This window comes from Chrysemys picta, chromosome 10, assembly GCF_011386835.1.
Source record: "Chrysemys picta bellii isolate R12L10 chromosome 10, ASM1138683v2, whole genome shotgun sequence".
In the NCBI taxonomy this organism is placed as follows: Eukaryota; Metazoa; Chordata; order Testudines; family Emydidae; genus Chrysemys; species Chrysemys picta.
In genome coordinates this window covers 12,929,165-12,946,727 of record NC_088800.1, presented here as the reverse complement: position 1 = coordinate 12,946,727, position 17,563 = coordinate 12,929,165, and the positions used below count along the sequence as shown (strand labels likewise).

The following is a 17,563-nucleotide window of genomic DNA, read 5'->3' as shown; positions in this document are numbered from 1 at the left end:
TGTTTAATACACAACTCCAGACTTATTTAGCCACAGCTTACCAGAACAGCCAGCTGGCAGCTTCCAGTTACAATAAAACATACCATAAAAGTAAAATATGGAACTTGAACCTGTAAATACAAAAAATAATCTTGCTTCACTTACCTACACAAAGTTCTCATCAGAGACACCAATTTTCTGATATTAAAAATCTGAGAGAGACCTGAAAGAGACCAAAAAAGTGCCACAAATGAACAAACCATTTTAATTTCACATACCCAAAAGTGACAAAACAAAAAGGTCAACATCTTAAAAAAACCCAAATCACTCCATTATGATACGTTTGAAGCAGACCAAGTAGTGCAGGGGTCGGCAACCTCTGGCACGTGGCTTGCCAGGGTAAGAACCCTGGCAGGCCGGCCCAGTTTATTTACCTGCTGACGCGGCAGGTTCGGCCGATCGCGGCCCTCACTGGTTGCGGTTCGCCGTCCCAGGCCAATGGGGCGGCAGGAAGCCATGGCCAGCACATCACTCCCCCATGCCGCTTCCCGACGCCTCATTGGCCTGGAACGGCGAACTGCAGCCAGTGGGGGCCGCGATCGGCCGAACCTGCTGCGTCAGCAGGTAAATAAACTGGCCCGGCCCGCCAGGGTTCTTACCCTAGTGAGCTGCGTGCCAGAGGTTGCTGACCCCTGAAGAAGTGGAAAGGACACTATTCAGAAAGCCGGCATGTCAGAAATGAAGGATCTGATCTTCCATTGCATTACACAAGTTTTGTACCAGTGCAAGCCCACAGAAGTCAATGGAATTTCGCTGGCGTAAAGCTAGCATGGCACGATAGAGAACCAGGCCCAAAGCAGGTAGCTAAACTGTGTCACTGCCAAGTTCAGAATTTATTTAATCATTGGCGTCTTTCTTTTACAAGCCAGCAGTGCTCAAGAGTGGAGAAAGGAGTAAACAGACAGCTGCCCAGCCTGGAGGGGGAGGGGAAGGAATTGAAACGGTCGTTCATTACAAATATCCAGACACTCCCAGAGTGAAATTCCAACAGAAACATAGGAAGGCCCAACATTCTGTTCAGTATGTGAAACCTTGCAGTCTGTGGAACATATCACATGCATGTAACCATGTACATTTTTGGATGCTAAAAACTCAGTGGAGCTGTAGCAGGCATTAGGAAGGCAGCATTGGTGGCTGTATTAGCCCTTCCAAAATGGATATGGTGTATGTGTGTGTAGATATAGATATAGAGATAGATAGAAAAAACGTCTGAGGCTTGTTAGGATTCACTATGAACAGCGAAAAGAAAGCAAATAAGCTAGATGAGATTGACTGTATTGGGCCACTAAATTGACAAGGGTGTTTAAATAGTTAGTTGAAGAGGGAGAATTCTTTGTTCCCAGTATTAAAATGTGCACGGCTGGCCCTAGCTGAAGGACCATCATTCATTACTCTGGTATAGCTTAGTCAGGCTGATCTTCCTCTCAGACAGACAGTGCATTATCAGAAGTTCCTGCAATTCATTCTGCTTCCTGTTCGTTAGTGAAAGCCCCTTTTATAGCTGCTCTTAGAGAGGTTGTTAAACCAGGGGAAGACTTTAGGATATAGCAGATAAAGTACTTAGAATTATTCAGCAGAGGGCAAAAGGAAGTTACACTGGCTGGTTACAGCTGCGCCAAAACTCAGAGATAAGAATCTATTTATTTTCTTCTTAGCAGATAAGAGAACCAACAATATTGCAATCAAAACTAGAGCAGCAGTGGAAAAAATTATGCTATTTTAGTTGATATCTACATCTGGGATTTAGATTTAGTTTGCATTAGCCAACTGAATGTGTTTGACTGGTAATTTATGTACACATGCTCAGAGAGCAGGTGTGCTGGGAACATTATTAAGAATCAAATACAAAAATTAAACTGGGGGTTGGGGGGGCAACTCACCAACCCATACAGAAAGACCCTTTCTGCTAAAGCTTCTCCAGATGAAGTCAGTTCATGAATAACTTTCAAGGTCAGAGCCTTTTTGCTATTTGACTTCACTGGGAGCAGGACGCTGCTCTCAGTGTTACTTAATCTGTGTCAGGTATTAGCAATTCCAAGCAGTTATTTTGCAGATTTCCATATATTATTAAATGACTCTTCTCTATTCAAAAACCACCACCACAAGCCTGGGATAGTACTTGACTGTTCAGAAGGCCATGAAAAGCTTAACAGCATCTGGAAATACTAGAAGGACTCTGAAAAACTACCTCCCTCCCCTGGCCAAACAGCTTTTAAACAGGCTGTTTAAAAAAAGTAATAAACAAACAAACACTGAGGTTTGCCATCATAATATAGCTAAAAAAATTAACTAGATACAAATGCAAGCACTTTGCAGGCTTCCAAAATGGGGATTTGGGGAAAAGTACATTGTTCACCAAAAGTTAAGACTAATGACAAAAGATATGAAGGTAACGTCCACACCCAAGAAATCAGCTAATAAAAAAAAATTAAAAAGGCACGCAGGCACCACACTCAAACCAGATCTGCCACCCTCAATCACTGCTCCATCCATTCAGAACATCTTGGCAAATCCTGTTTGAGGTATTCCCTCAAACCACAGCGAGCAGAACAACCTCTGTGAGCAAAGGCAGCGGGACGTAGCCTAATGTTTTGGATTATACAGACAGGAGCATTTTTCCTGTAAAGCATAAGGTGATGTTATTCCTCAGACAACTTTGCTGTCAGAGAAGACCGGCAAACAATATCCACCTGTGAAAATGATGGGAGGGGATAAACCAATGCTCAGGTTACAACAGGCCCTAATAGGGATGAGCCCCAGGTCCTCACCTCGAAGGTGAGGATAAGTGCCAGAGAGGGAGAGTATCTCTCTTTGTTTACGGGGGTGGGGATGGAATTGCCTAGGTATGGCAGCTGAACTCACCATGTGGAATATGCCCAATTTATTACACAGGGTTATTTAGTTCAAAATGAGTCTTAGGGTATGTCCACACTGAACCCAGGTCTATGGGACCCAGGCTTGTGGACTCAGTATGTCCAAGCCTATGCGTGAGCAGCCACACTGTATTTAACCCTGGATTTACAATTGCTGGACACAAGCCTCACACCTGTGCTAACATGTCCGTACTGTACTAGACAGACCTTCTGATTCAGGTCTGAGGCTTGACCTGCGTCCACACAACAAAATGACTCTGCTTGAACTCAAGGCACAGCAGGACTCAGGCTCTGACCCACACCCCTCGCAGGGTCCTGGGATTCAGGTCCAGAGTACTTACTGACCTGAATCAGACCGAGTGAGGACGGAAAGGGGACTTAGGCTCAAACATGAGTCAGAGCCCAGGCTTAGTGTGTAGTGTACATATACTCTTAGAGGTCTTCAAGGGAGGCCCCTCTTCCTCAAGATATCAATAGGCCCCAGAGTAAACAGCCCCCATCAGTTCACACTGACCCTCTGCCTTTCTCCAGCATGAATAGCATCCTTCACTCCCACGTGATCTGTGGCAGAGAGGTGACAGATTAACAAAAGAAGTGGCACAAGTGTAATAGCAGAGCTTGCCATTAACACATCTGCTCCTTCATACTATCGTGATGAATACTATTTCAGAATGGTGACACCTATTAAAGCATGTAGCTACAAAACTACCAAACTGTCAATTTTCATACCAAAAGGAGATCAAATACACCCACACTTTAAAGTTACTATTAACAAAAGACTTTAGGATTTCTGTATTAACTGCAACGCAAACCTACAGCAACTTTCAAATTAATATAATTTCTGTAATTATATAAGCATTTATAAATGGGAGTCAGGAACTCTGCTACCAATGCATGTGTCCTTGGGCAAATCACCTAGGCCCAGTTTATTTTAACAGGTCCACTAACTTTGGTTGCCCAGCTTGAGACACCTATGCGGATTTTCATCACATGCACCTGCAGCATCCACTGACTCCAGCAGGAGTTGCAGGTATCTGGTTTTAGTGGACATTTTTGGAAATGGTGGCTTTCATTTCTTTGTGCCTGAGTTGCCCCACCTATTATATGAGGATAATAATGCTTACCTAGCTGCATGATGTCTTTGCAAGCCCACATATGAAAAGCCCAAAATACTGTTATACATGTATACAGAAGTGATTAAGCATATTCCTTAATTTGCATCTTGGCACTATTAGAGCTGAATTTATCAAAACAAGTCAACGGGTGTTTCCTAGAATAGAAATGTTGTAATGGGATGACATGATGGAGCTTGTTTGTTCTGTACATTTTGTAAGCTAGTTGGTTCTGCCCTGTCAAAGTACAACCCTTGTTGCACCAATGTTTAATTAAAAACAATTAGGCAAGAACACCCAAACCTTCCAGCTTGTTCTCAGAGCTCAGAGAGCAACCCCGTAAGGTTATCCATGACAGCTGTGCAACCAGAGACATGCATTTTACCCCGTTAAAAGGAACAGCCCTATGAGTTCTCTAGCTCAACAAATAGCTTTGAGCTTGATGCAGAGTAAAATTCTATGCCCTATGTTATGCAGGTGGCCAGACAAGTTTATCAATTTATCATAATTGTCCTTCTGGCCTTAAAAGCAATGAGTTTGAGTTTTAACACACCAAGATTTATGCCCATTGTTCCACACCTGGATAGCACAAATCCTGCTCCATTTCCAAAGCTACCTTCTGTTCTAGTGATGGATACAAGAAGTCTCAATCAATCAGAGAGAGCTTCAAGTGCTCTTTTGCATATCACTACCAGCACGTTCTGCTGGTTCACAGTTATTTCAGAGATGCTGTTATTCTGAGAATAGAAATGTTGATGCTTTAGGGGAGCACTTGGTTCTTGTTCAGTTTGTTTTACAAGCCTGAACTGTGGAAAGTTTTAGAACGCCTACACACATCCTTTTCTTAGCTTCCATAATCTTAAAAAAATCTAATATTTGGAATATCTGGTACTGAAAGAAGTGGAAGATATTTCAACAATAGTTTCTTGGTCACTAGATGAATTTGCTGCAGCACACTGGTTTAAATTATAAATTAATGGAGATATCCTATCTCCAAGAACTGGAAGGGACCTTGAAAGGTCATCGAGTCCAGCCCCCTGCCTTCACTAGCAGGACGAAGTACTGATTTTGCCCCAGATCCCTAAGTGGCCCCCTCAAGGATTGAACTCACAGCCCTGGGTTTAGCAGGCCAATGCTCAAACCACTGAGCTATCCCTCCCCCCTTGTATTTGTTTTTATTTACAGATGCCACCAAATTTTCTGCATGCTTTGCAAGGACCACCAGTACATTATTGACTAATGTCAGTGTCTCTCTCAATGATAATGTATTCCTCCTACAGCGTATAATGGTAACAAAGTTCCATTTGTGCAGAAAGTTTCCCACAAACCTGGACTCACTGGGAGATGTAATTTAAAAAAAAAATTGGAAACCAAAGTTCAAATGAAAAGGTGATTATTTAAACACACCGTGCTCTGAAATAGTCATAGCAATACCAAACAATGATTTTATGCCACGCCGGAAGAAGGTAAGGTATAGTTACTAGCACAAAATAAGGTGAAGAGCAAGCGAAACAGTGTGCACAAGAGAGAAAAGTTCTGTAAGACCCAGAGTAATAATGTCTGTTCAACATATGCAATGCTTTTCAGCTCTGCTCCATCTTGAAACTGCTTATCTCGTACTTCAGCATAATTTTCTGCTACTGAGTCACACATTTTCCATCCTCGACTTTCTCAGTACTATCAGGGTTCATGCAATCTCCTGCTGCCTATATAAATCCACATTCAATATAAAAAAAAAATAATATTGCAAAGATCTCCAGATCTCCTACAGTTACTAAATACTGTTCAGCTTTTGAAGGCAAATTCATAGCAAACATCAGCAATACTACCAGGGTTTTGTGGGAGTTTTATACTGGATATGAAAGCCATCCTAAATTTTGGAAAGTCTGGAAGCCTGTCTAATACTAATACATGTTAGTATGTAATTATACAATGATATGATCTTCATCAAGGTTACAAAAGAACTTGCAAACTAAGGCCATGTCTGCATTTAAAACTTTTGCTGGTACAATAATGTTGGGTACGAGGGTTCCCCCCCCCCCATTTAGTTTGTTTTTAAGAAGAAATATTTTTATACTAGCAAAGCAGCTTCCAAAGCTTGTTTTTGCCGATAAAACTTCCTTTGCTTGGGTAGCTGGTTTAAGCAATACCGACAAAAGCACCACTTTGCCAGCATAAGCTGCGTCTATGCTAGGAAGGTATGGCTGTACCAGCAAACCTTCTCTAACAACAGATTAGACCTTCAGTTCTGCTCCTGCAAGGAGATACATGCAGGCTAAACTCTGTGCTGTGGTCATGCAGGGTCCTAATGAAATAAAGGGAGCTGAGTAGGGGTTCACCTGTATGCATCTTCTTCCAGGACTTAGGCCTGAGTACTGAATTGCAATTACCTCTGGGGTGGAATGCAGCTCTTCTTTAACAGTGCACAGAAACACTACATAAAGGTTTAGATCAGGAAGTCAAGAAGAATCTTGACATCAGCTGCAACTCCAAACAGACTTCAGGGACACAGAATGCAGAAGGTTAGAAGTTAAAGTTACTGAAGTTACATCTTGAAAGACAAGAGAAAACCTGCCAACTAGCAACATCACTGACATGTTACTTCTTCTCTCCCAATATAAAAAGAGGAGAGGAGAAGAGAGGAAGGGAAATCGCAAAAACAGCTCTTATGAGAAGTGACCACATAATTCATTCAACAAATTCAGCTTCTTTTTCTGTTTGCAGGATGTCCTGGAGAAGATCAATTTCTTCAAATGTGTATTTGAGTCTTGTTTGACAAGTATGATTTTCTTTAAATGTATGCCAGGGGTGGGCAAACTACAGCCTGCAGGCCACATCTGGCCCGCCAGCCCATTTAATCCGGTCCTCAAGCTCCCACCGGGGAGCTGGGTCGAGGGCCGCTCAGCGCACGGTGCCCCCCCTCCAGCTCCTACATTTAGGGGCAGATAGGGGGCACTGCCCCATCTGTAGTCGCTGCCCCCGCAGCTCCCATTGGCCGGGAACTGTGGCCAATGGGAGCTGCCGGGGCAGCCTGGCCACGCTGCCATGTAGGAGCTGAAGGAGGGACATGCCGCTGTTTCTGGGAGCTGCTTGAGGTAGGCACTGCCCGGAGCTTACACCCCTGCCCCAGCCCTGATCCCCATTCCGAACCCCTCAGTCCCAGCCTGGAGCACCCTCCTGCATCCCAAACCCCTTAACCCCAGCCCCAGCCCAGAACCCACACTCCCATCCGAAGCCCTCATCCCCCCCCCCCACTCCGACCCTCTCCCACACCCTGAACTCCTCTTTTCTGGCCCCACCCCAGAGCCCGCACCACCAGAGACCTCACCCCCTCCTGAACCCCAACCCCAATTTCGTGAGCATTCATGGCCCGCCATACAATTTCCATACCTAGATGTGGCCCTCAGGTGTGCCAACCCCTGATGTATACTGATCATAAATTTGAAATGTGAGTTGTGTTGCTTAGCACAGATAAAAGCCAAATCGATTTTTTCTTCTTCCCTAATTAAATGAACATGAGTATTCTAGCATAAGCAAGTGCATGTGAAATTTTAAATTTATTGTTTTCATATAAAAGCATACAGAAGACTCTGAAATTTGCTTTCCATAAACAATTGTGCTAGTAAAACTCAATTATTCTAGCGTTCATGGGATGTGAATAAAAAAGGGGCCACAAAGGCTACTAGAGTTCATTTAAGAATTCAAACAAATACTATCGAGAAATTGTTTGCATTATTCATCCAGCTCTAATATTACTGCATACTTCTAAAAACATCTTTGGATGGCAGCAGAGAAGATATGTTTAGTTGCAAAAAATGTATGACAGTGTCTCAAAGTAACTTATAATTACCCCTGAAAATTATGTGTGTACACACACACACACACAGCTAAATGTTAGATTGCCAAGATACTACTATTGTTGACAGGATATCGCCTCCCTACAATCGTTGCTACACAGAGAGAGAATCACATTTTTCAAAAATATTTTAGAACTCCTTTTTTTATTCAATATTTACACAAGAACTACTTTAAAAAACATCAAGGGTTGAAAGAAAGAAAATACACAAGGGAAGAAGTTAGCAAGGTTAGAAAAGACACTAGACATGCTCATACGCATGAGGGGGTGGCAAGCCAATTTCCCAGTCCATTTTCACCCTTTACTTTGGATACTTTTATACTGTGCATCTCAAACTTACATCATGCCTCTAAAGATTTTCTAGAACTGTATGCATGTTCCCATGTACATACTAACATCTCCCAAACTCAGACTAAGGAATGACTTCTTCGGGGCGTTGGGGGGAGAGAGAGAGAGAGAGAGAGAGAGAGGGGTAGTGAAGGATTCCTTAAAGATAAAAGCTTTAAAATGGAATCGTGATCAAAGTGCTGCTCTGCCTATCTCCTGCCTCTCACCCAGCTACCCTCCTAACCACTTCCTTTCTGCTGCATTATTTTCTGCTTCTTAGGCCTGGTACATCTTCACAGTTAATATATGCCAAGACCCCACTTTCAAAACACGGCCATTCCAGGATGCTTTCCAGTTATAATGATTACCTGCACCCCTCCATTTTTGTTTAGTACAGTCCATGCTGTACCAGTTTGTCCCGTGACGTAGGCTGTTAGACATTTGAGGCAAAGCCTCATTTATTTGTTTGGCAGCACTTCCCTCTATACAGTTCCACACTTGTGGAGCTATATAAATAAAAGGTAGGGGATGTCAGTTTCCCAGTAGATCAAGTATAGCCAGCTTTGGCAATGTTCATTTAACTTGAACAATACTTTGTATTTCATTTGCTTATTTCATCCAAGGAGCTCAAAGCACTTTACAAACATTAATGAATTAACACGCTCAGCATATGAACGGCAGGAACACACCAGCTGCTTTAACAGTACACAGCCAATACTCTACAAGAATGATTTTTGGCACCACAAGAGTTACAATGTGTTTTTGGAGGGGTGGGGAGTCAGAGGAAGCAGTCACAAATATGGCATTACTAATACTGAAAATCTAGCCTATTTACAACAGTGGGAAATTTACTCACGTAAAGATAGCAAGATTTGGCCTTAAAGCGAATACCAAGACAGCTGGCAGAAAAAGCTAGTTAAGGAAAACAATTTCCAAACTATTAAAGAGATAGAAAATTCAAATTGTTCATCACTGCTACGGAAGTCAAGGTTGCGGAGAGTAGCTTCGTCGCTAGCACAGCTGCTGAAACCAGGTTTTTATTTTGCATTTAACCTACTGCTGTGGTTTCCTCCAAATACCTTACTCAACCCTCCTCCATTTACTTTTCTGTGACAAGATTATTTTCTATACGTTTTGCTCTTATTTTACTGACTGTTCTGCCATTAGTAAACCTGCCCTACTATACATGCACCCGTGGCAGGACATTGTGGCTGTTTGCAGACTTCCTGTTCACTCCAAAGTATAATATTATTACATTTCTGCCTGAGCAAGCTAGTACTCACCTGCTAAAAAGCTCAGAGCAAATGCCAGAAAAACAAATGACAGTGGGCACCCTTTTGTGCTACGCAAAATCATTAGTATTTCCTTCAGAATGACACAAGAGAAGGGGAAAAACAAAATTCTCTAAAGCTTGTTTCTTTGTCTGATGCAATGCGTGTTTCTAGAACATTAAATATTTTCGTCCTTGTGAATAAGCAAAATCATATTATTGTGAAGGAAATAAACTGAAAACAGAAAAAAATACAGACACCCAATCTCACAAATGCAGCTGAATATCTGCAGTCATTTTAACTCAGAATAAACATTACAATGTATGAAGTCTCCCCAGCTTGTTATTTGAAAACCTTTACAGCTTCTATTTGATCCCTCAGAAACTTGCCAGAGAGTTGGTTGAAAATTAAGGAAGCATGCACAAATAATTGCAGTAATTTTTGTTTCCCAGGTTTCAAAAAGAAACAATATTTCATTTCTTTTCAATTTTTTCCAGAGAAGAGTTGTAATCAGAATTTTTGCTTTTGAAATTTTTCCATTTTTTCCCCCCAGTTTTCCTTGTTCCTGGTCCCCTTGTGACTTGCCATTGAAAAGGAAGGCTGAGAGGGGGGAAAGGAGAGAAAGGGACAAAGGGGAAGAAAAGATAAATTGTAAAAACTAAAAAAAAAAAAAAAAAAAAAAAAAAAAATATTGTCCCCATTTCATCAAAAACATGAAAAACAGAGAAAAAGACAAATTGTGGAAATTTCCAATTTAAATAAAAGCCATTTAAAATAAAATGCCATTTGCAAAATTTCAACCAGCTCTAACATAGATTCCATCCTGCTTCTGTTGTTCCGAATAGTCTACTGACTTCAGAGTGAACAGTATTAGATACTGTGATGGCTAAAAACCTCTGAAGGTCAGGCTGCAAATCATCTCTCTCCATCACCGCTGTACTTTAAGTTGTAAAATAGCTCATCTTCCCATGATGTATATATAGTTTTCTTTTAACTTTTATTTTGGTTAAAGTTGCCATCAAAAAAAAAAAAAAAAAAACCAGCTATTAGCCTATGTCTCCGACCCACCCTCACTAAAGAAAAAAGCAAGAAAGTAAAATAATCATGGTGATTTCCTACTTTTCTTTGCACTAATTCCTAGACTTTTATCTCAACCCCCGCCCCATTCAAAAAGTGAATTAGTGCCATAGAAATTCAGTTATTACCATTGCTCTACAGTCCTTTAAATGGGTAGATCCCCCCTGCAATTGTTAAATTTACCCTGTCAAAGCCGATTTACATAGTACAAATATGAGAGACAAGTTGTAATTATACCTTTGTCACACCAAGGCCAACTGGGGGATTCTGGTCTGAGAATGCAGTGAAAGTGAGAGACAGACTGGGAGAAGAGCCAGATTGTGTCAAGAGCAATAGATTAACACTCTGATTTATTAGCTCTTTAAGTCAGGTACTGCATTTTACACCCTTTATTCCCATAAAGGCACAGAGCTTAGACTCATCAGAGAATGGTACCAGAACACGGTGTGCTTCAATGACTAGATGAACTTTCCTCATAACAAGAATCACATTCTTTTTAATACGGCCCTAAGACTTCTCAATTTTGGTTTGTTTAAATGGATAGTAGTTAAAAGAAGAATGGGTCACTAGCACCTACAGCATATGAGGGGATCCTTTCTGAAGCCCTGTTTGTGTAGATCGGTAGATACTTAAACCCAATGGCTGTGTGAGGGGAGGAAGCTGGAGAGGAATCACAGACAGACGTTTCAATTCAAGAACACCGCCAAGGACTCTGGAATGCTACAGTTAGCTATTTTTGTGTTATTTACATTTCTCGACATCTAGTAATAATCATGCCACAACCCGTTTAAAAAAGGAAAATAAGGAGAGAAAGAGAGAGAAGAGTACTTATATGCAGTATTTTGCTGTTAAGGAGCGGAAAATAGCCTTCCTCATTCTGACTCCTAATCTTGAATTTGTTTAATTTTGCCTCTTTCTGGTCTGTTGAACTGGAGCCAGAGACACACTGAGTTGATGGGAGAATCAAGGTTAGAATTTAGCTGTCCCTGCTCCCAGTCAAACAGACCACAAAACTCCTTACTTGATATACAAGGATATCATGCTTCACCTTACCAACTCTACTGTGAGTCAAAAACCCAAGACCCAAACACACCACAGTCTTGGATCTGGCCATGGTGTGCTTGGCCCATGACCCAAAGGGACAAGAGTGGGGAGCTGTCTGTGTACTCCCCCAATCCTGGGTCATGCCAGGCTCCACGTTGGCCACCAGTTTAAGTTACAGCAGTTGTAAAAGTAGCCCAGGGCACAGTTTCATCCACCAGGGAGCACCGTGCACTCGGTCCATACTCCATTCTATCTTCAGCCTGCCATGACATGCTGTGCCAAGCAGATGGGGAGAAAATAATAAGAGGATGATGTAGGGCTTGACACACTAGCTTTATGCCTCCTTCCAATTCTGCCTCAGTGGCACAAAGTTGCCAATGGGAGGGGAAGGGAGGGGAGGAAGGGGACCTGGGTCAAGGATCCGGTCCATTATCTATTATGCTCATATTCTTAAAAGTCCTATGCTTCACGTACAGAAGCTATGGCCTTAATGTATATGACTGCAGGTGTCCCTCCTTAGCTCATTTTGTAACAGTGGCACACTTCCTTTGCTAAAGGAAACCCGCTAGACAGTGATTCTATTTATGGACATACTGCTACGAAAGTAGGCAAAGTTTCAAACTATTATTCATCAACATTCAAGTAGTTTTTGTTATTGTTCCACCTGCCCTGAAAGGAGTAGCCAATGAAGAAAATCAATCTATTTCCAAAGTGGAGGGTTTTTAAAAAAAATTAGTAAGTGAAGTTAGAGAACGAGCACAGGTTAGTAGTATCTGAAAATTATTACCAACTCCTGATAGCTGTTCAAGAGAACCAGGTAAAATGGGTTACTGATTTCAGTCTAGTAAACAGGTGTTCAAACACAAGGAAACCAATCACAGCTACTATTACTAGCAGATTCAACAGAAACCAAGCAATGGATGGGCATGGAGAGCACCCCTAGAAGTGTTCTCTCTCCCCCAATCCTTACCCCCAGAGGTCAGGAGTCCCCTAAAGAAAGCGAGAAACCTTGCACTACACTTTTCTACGCTTCACCTGATTCAGAGAAGATTTCAGTTTCCAGTTTCTAGGCAGCATTCACCAGCTCCATTGTTTTCAAAAGAAATTTGATACAAAGCACATTAACTCATGTTGCTAATTAACTCAGGTGACTGATGAGTTTAATGTACTTCCCACAGGTACTCCAGCTAACATGAGATGTATGTATTTCCAAGTATTTTTTAATAGAGGCATCTTCATATTTAAATGCCAACTGTCTCACAAGCCCGTTTCTATAAATGCATGTTTTACTCAGAGGAAGCACCTCCGAGTAAGTGAATTTGAAATGCAAGAAGTTTTGCAAAGCTCTCACAGAGCTCAAGGACATTTGGAAGGGTAGTAATAGGTTTATAATGAACCTTAGTGTATCATCAGCAAAAACAAGTCTATTCTTAGATTTCCCCCTTTGGTGTTTCCCATAATCTTCCTTCTCTCCTATTCCCTTGGGAAAATAATTTCATGGCTATCAGAAATGGGGAGAACCTGTTCTTCTAAACAGATGGATGAAAAAATAAAATCTCACCAAAAAGAAAGTCACACACAAAACTAGTTAAACATTAGGGCTGTAACACAAACAAAAACCTCACAGGAAACATTACAAGTTAAAATCACATGAGCAAGCTTTTACTTTGATTGATTTCCTGGCTTTTGAAGCATTCGATACAGTACTTTATATGTGGGCAGGGGAGGTAAAACAACTTATTTTCCTACACACAGTCCTATCGCAGAGTTTATGTAGATAGGTGAAAAAGAGCCAACACTTCAACAGCAAGGTCTGCTCCGATATTACACACATTCCTCAGCAGGCATGGGCACAAACCATTGAGTCAGACAACTGCATTCAGGCTCTCGCCCATCATGATAACAGAGGGTATGTTTCCCGTGTGAAGTACTAAATTAGAGCCTTGAATCAAGCACAGAGTGACACACAGCTCTCTGTATCCTTTCACCATATATGACCATACCACTCCTACCAAGATGACCCAGTGGACAAAAATCAGCTCATGGAGGAAGAACAGCTGGTTTAAACTGAACTAGAGCAAGCCATAAGTTATGCTAATAGGCAGAGAAGAACATTCTGAAAAGCTTGAACCCCTAGTGAAGTCTGTTTTGGCTGAAGAAATGCACCCACAATTAGTCAATTCAGTCTGCAGATTAGGAGCACTCTATGGAGTTGTTGCAAATGCTAAACTGTCACATAGCAGCAACAGCTGAGGATAATGCTCTCTACCATCTCCAGCTGCCTAGAGACTCCATCCTATCCTTGACACATGATGACCGGGCCTCAGATACTCATGCCTTTGTCATTTCTCAGATAGACTAGAGCAATGCAATAAACCTGGGCATGAAGCCTTCAGCCCTTAAGTATAACAGGTAAAGAAGGCTGCAGCACATCTCTTCAGAAACACGGGCTTCCGGAAGCACATCAAGCCAGTCCTCCACTCCCTACACCAGCTTCCCACAGAATATTGAATCAAGTTCAAGGTCTTGGTCCTTATCTTCAAAGACACGCAATCCCCTATGCCCAGAATATCCAACACATTGACTAAAGCTCTAGGAGGAATATTGTGATCAACAGCTATGCTCGTGGGGCACAAAAGAACTTTTCACAATAAAGTGAAAGCTCATCTTGTGAGGGAGACAGCTGTCTCAGGGGCCGGTCCAAGACTGCAGAATGAACTGCCCCAGGAAGCCCATCACAAACCTCATCACCTTCTACTCCCAGATGCTCTTCTTCAGCCTGTCTTCCCTAAAATACACATAACCACAGAGTCCCCACCACCACCTCCAAAAGAAGACACTCCGCTGTACACACTTCTGCCCACGAAGACAGAACAAACTCCACTCGACACGTTAGTCACATAGCTAAATGAACTACTGGAAGGCACTGCGTTGCTACAGAGGTAAGCACAGTATAAGAACAGTAGCAAGAAGAACAGTGTTGAGAGCCGCTTTGATAGCATCCTTATCAGATCCAAATACATGGTCAAAGAGATGGTTCGGAGGAGCAGGGCATTCTACACAGCTTTGAGAGCATCCTGGGTTGGGGACAGCTCCATAGCTTAACTCTCAGTCACAGAATACCTAGACTCCTCAGACTCACAGGATCAAATTACAACAGGACCCACTCAAGTTCTTTCAAGGTAGGTAAGTGGAGTATCATAAAATCATAGAACTGTAGGACTGGAATGGACCTCAAGAGAACATCTAGTTCAGTCTCCTGCACTCACGGCAGGACTAAGTATTATCTGGACCAGTGGTTCTCAAAGCTGGTCCGCCACTTGTTCAGGGAAAGCCCCTGGCAGGCCGGGCCGGTTTATTTACCTGCCACGTCCGCAGGTTCACTGCTCCGGGCCAATGGGAGCTGCAGGAAGCAGCGGCCAGTACGTCCCTCTGCCCGCGCCGCTTCCTGCAGCCCCCATTGACCTGGAGCGGTGAACCGCGGCCAGTGGGAGCTGGGATCAGCTGAACCTGCGGACGCGGCAGGTAAAAAACTGTCCCGGCCTGCCAGAGGCTTTCCCTGAACAAGCAGCAGACTGGCTTTGAGAACCACTGATCTAGACCATCCCCGACAGGTGTTTGTCTAACCTGCTCTTAAAAATCTTCAGTGATGGAGTTACCACAACCTCCCTAGGCAATTTATTACAGTGCTTAACCACCCTGACAAGAAGTTTGTCCTAATGCCAACCTAAACCACCATTGCTACAATTTAAGTCCATCACACTGAGCGAGTGTTTTTCAGGGACATCAAAAGAAACAAGAACATTAAAGATCTACAAGTATTCTTCATAAGCATAGGAGATTCTGTCAGGGGATATGGCCAAGATTTCTGTTCCCATTGTTGTGCAGCATGCAGTGGGCTAGTTATTATTTTATATTGTTTGTATTGCCATAGCAACTAGGAGCCCCAGTCATGGACCAGCACAATGGTTGTTTCCTGCCCTGCAAGCAAGAGAAAAATAGTTTGTAAAGTACTTGGGGATCCCCTTTGAGACGAAGAGTCCCACGTTATCTCTGTGTATGAACTATCTGCTGGTTACCCTCCAGGCTAACCCATTCAATCGAAAATCCTCTATTTCATTTCCAAATCATTTTTTAAAGGATACAACCCCAAAATTTGACTATGCTTTCTAGTGGTTAGCAACCCATTCACTGATTATGTTCTCTCTGGTACTGTGGTGGCCAGGCTCAGATTGTGTATCAATCTGTTTGTCCAGCCCTGTATTAAAACCTCCTTCCTTGCTACCCACTGAGATATTCTGAGAGATGCATTTCACCTGCTTTCTCAGGCTACCATTCAGAGGCCGAATGTCTTGTTTTAATATTGGTGCAAATTAATCCACCCTGGAACAGAATCTCCCTTCCCAGGACATTTCATTTGTCCTCATCAGGTTGCACCTCAATACTGCTACCCCAAGGCTATTAGGAGTCATGGTGAACATGTCCCATTAAAAGTCATCCTTTATTTGTTATTTTGACATCTACCCCCTCTTTATTCAAGAGTGCCCCATGCAGAATTCCCAGAGATAGTTGGACATCTATACTACTTCACTCCAACTTATCACCAAAAACCTTTCAGGAACTGGGCTGCCTTTGGTTCCCACCTATGGATGCCCCAATCCCATCAAGAGTTTGACAACACAGAGGAAACCTTTACATAAAATTATGCTGATGTGGCCTGCATTATCTAATATAGAAAGTTCACCCAGTGTCTAAAGGGGCCTAAAGCAGATTTTTTTTCCTATCCCCGCAATACTGCAGAGCCACACACACAGATTGCATGTAGACATGTCTATAAACTCAGAAGAAAGGAGGGAAGTTGGGTTGACAGATAGTCTCCCCCCTTTGAGGAAGTCTAGGCTACTTCAATGGGTTTTCCATTGTTTATGTCTGCTCTGTGGTGGGGGAAATGCTCTGGACATTCAGACACTTTTTTCCTAACCCAGAATGTTTGAACTACACCTCTACCTCGATATAACGCTGTCCTTGGGAGCCAAAAAAATCTTACCACATTATAGGTGAAACCGCGTTATATCGAACTTGCTTTGATCTACCCGAGTGCGCAGCCCCACCCCCACCCCCGGAGCACTGCTTTACCGCATTATATTCGAATTTGCGTTATATCGGGTCGCGTTATATTGGGGTAGAGGTGTACATGGTACAAGTTAAAAAGTCTACATGTAGGCTACACAATGACTGCTGATGGTAATTTCTAATCCCTTTTGTTCAAAGTACTAGAAGTCCCTCAATCCAGCCTTTCACAGAACATCAGAACCTCTCAGGTATGTCTCTAATGAGGCATCGTTGAAAGCCACTTAGGTTGTAAAAAACACTATCCAGTGATACAGGCAATGGGTCAGACTGGGCAATAAAACAAGACTTTCACAGTGCAGAATCACAGCAGAATCATCAATTAATAGTTTTAGGGTAAGAATAATTCTCTGCCCCCTGCAAAAGCTCTGAATTCCCTTTTAATTCCCCGCTCTCCCACAAAAGCACTTCTCCCCTTGACCATCAGCATCCAAACATTGGTTATCCCAACCACGAGTATGTATTTCCTGAGGTTTCGGCATCCCAGAGGCAATTCGAAAGGAAAGTAAGGTCATAGTGAGCAGTCCTTCCCCTTCATTAAGCCTACATTTCCTGCAACCCCCACACACAATTCTGTTTTCCTTAATAGTAACTGCAGCCCCAAAATTTACCCTAATGTTGAGAAGACAGACAAATGCTCGGAATACAGGGGGAAGCTGAATATTATGGTACGTGTGATGCTTTCATCTACAGAACCAGACTCACTTTCAGACTAGTGCTTCAAGTACTAAGATGCATCCCAAACATGGTCCCTTTACCTTATTCACAGTTTAGAATGAGTGTGCAATCAGTTAAACCAGTGTTTCCCAAACTTGGGACGCCGCTTGTGTAGGG

General features: G+C 42.6%; 1 protein-coding gene across 21 annotated transcripts in view; it reads right to left on the bottom strand.

The window, feature by feature from the left end:
• The window catches only part of AKAP13 (A-kinase anchoring protein 13), a 341,004-nt gene that overhangs the window by 315,150 nt on the left and 8,291 nt on the right, over positions 1-17,563 (bottom strand). For 7 of the 21 annotated variants that reach the window (XM_042856648.2, XM_065559282.1, XM_065559288.1 and 4 more), the window contains exon 2: positions 145-202. Coding sequence is in view for 16 of the 21 variants with exons in the window: in XM_024102918.3 (XP_023958686.3) it covers positions 145-161 (17 nt within the window). In the remaining 5 variants the exon portion in view is untranslated. Of the gene's footprint in view, positions 1-144; positions 203-9,490; positions 9,625-17,563 lie in introns of those variants that run through there. The other 14 variants (XM_024102925.3, XM_065559272.1, XM_065559273.1 and 11 more) reach the window with 7 other exon arrangements.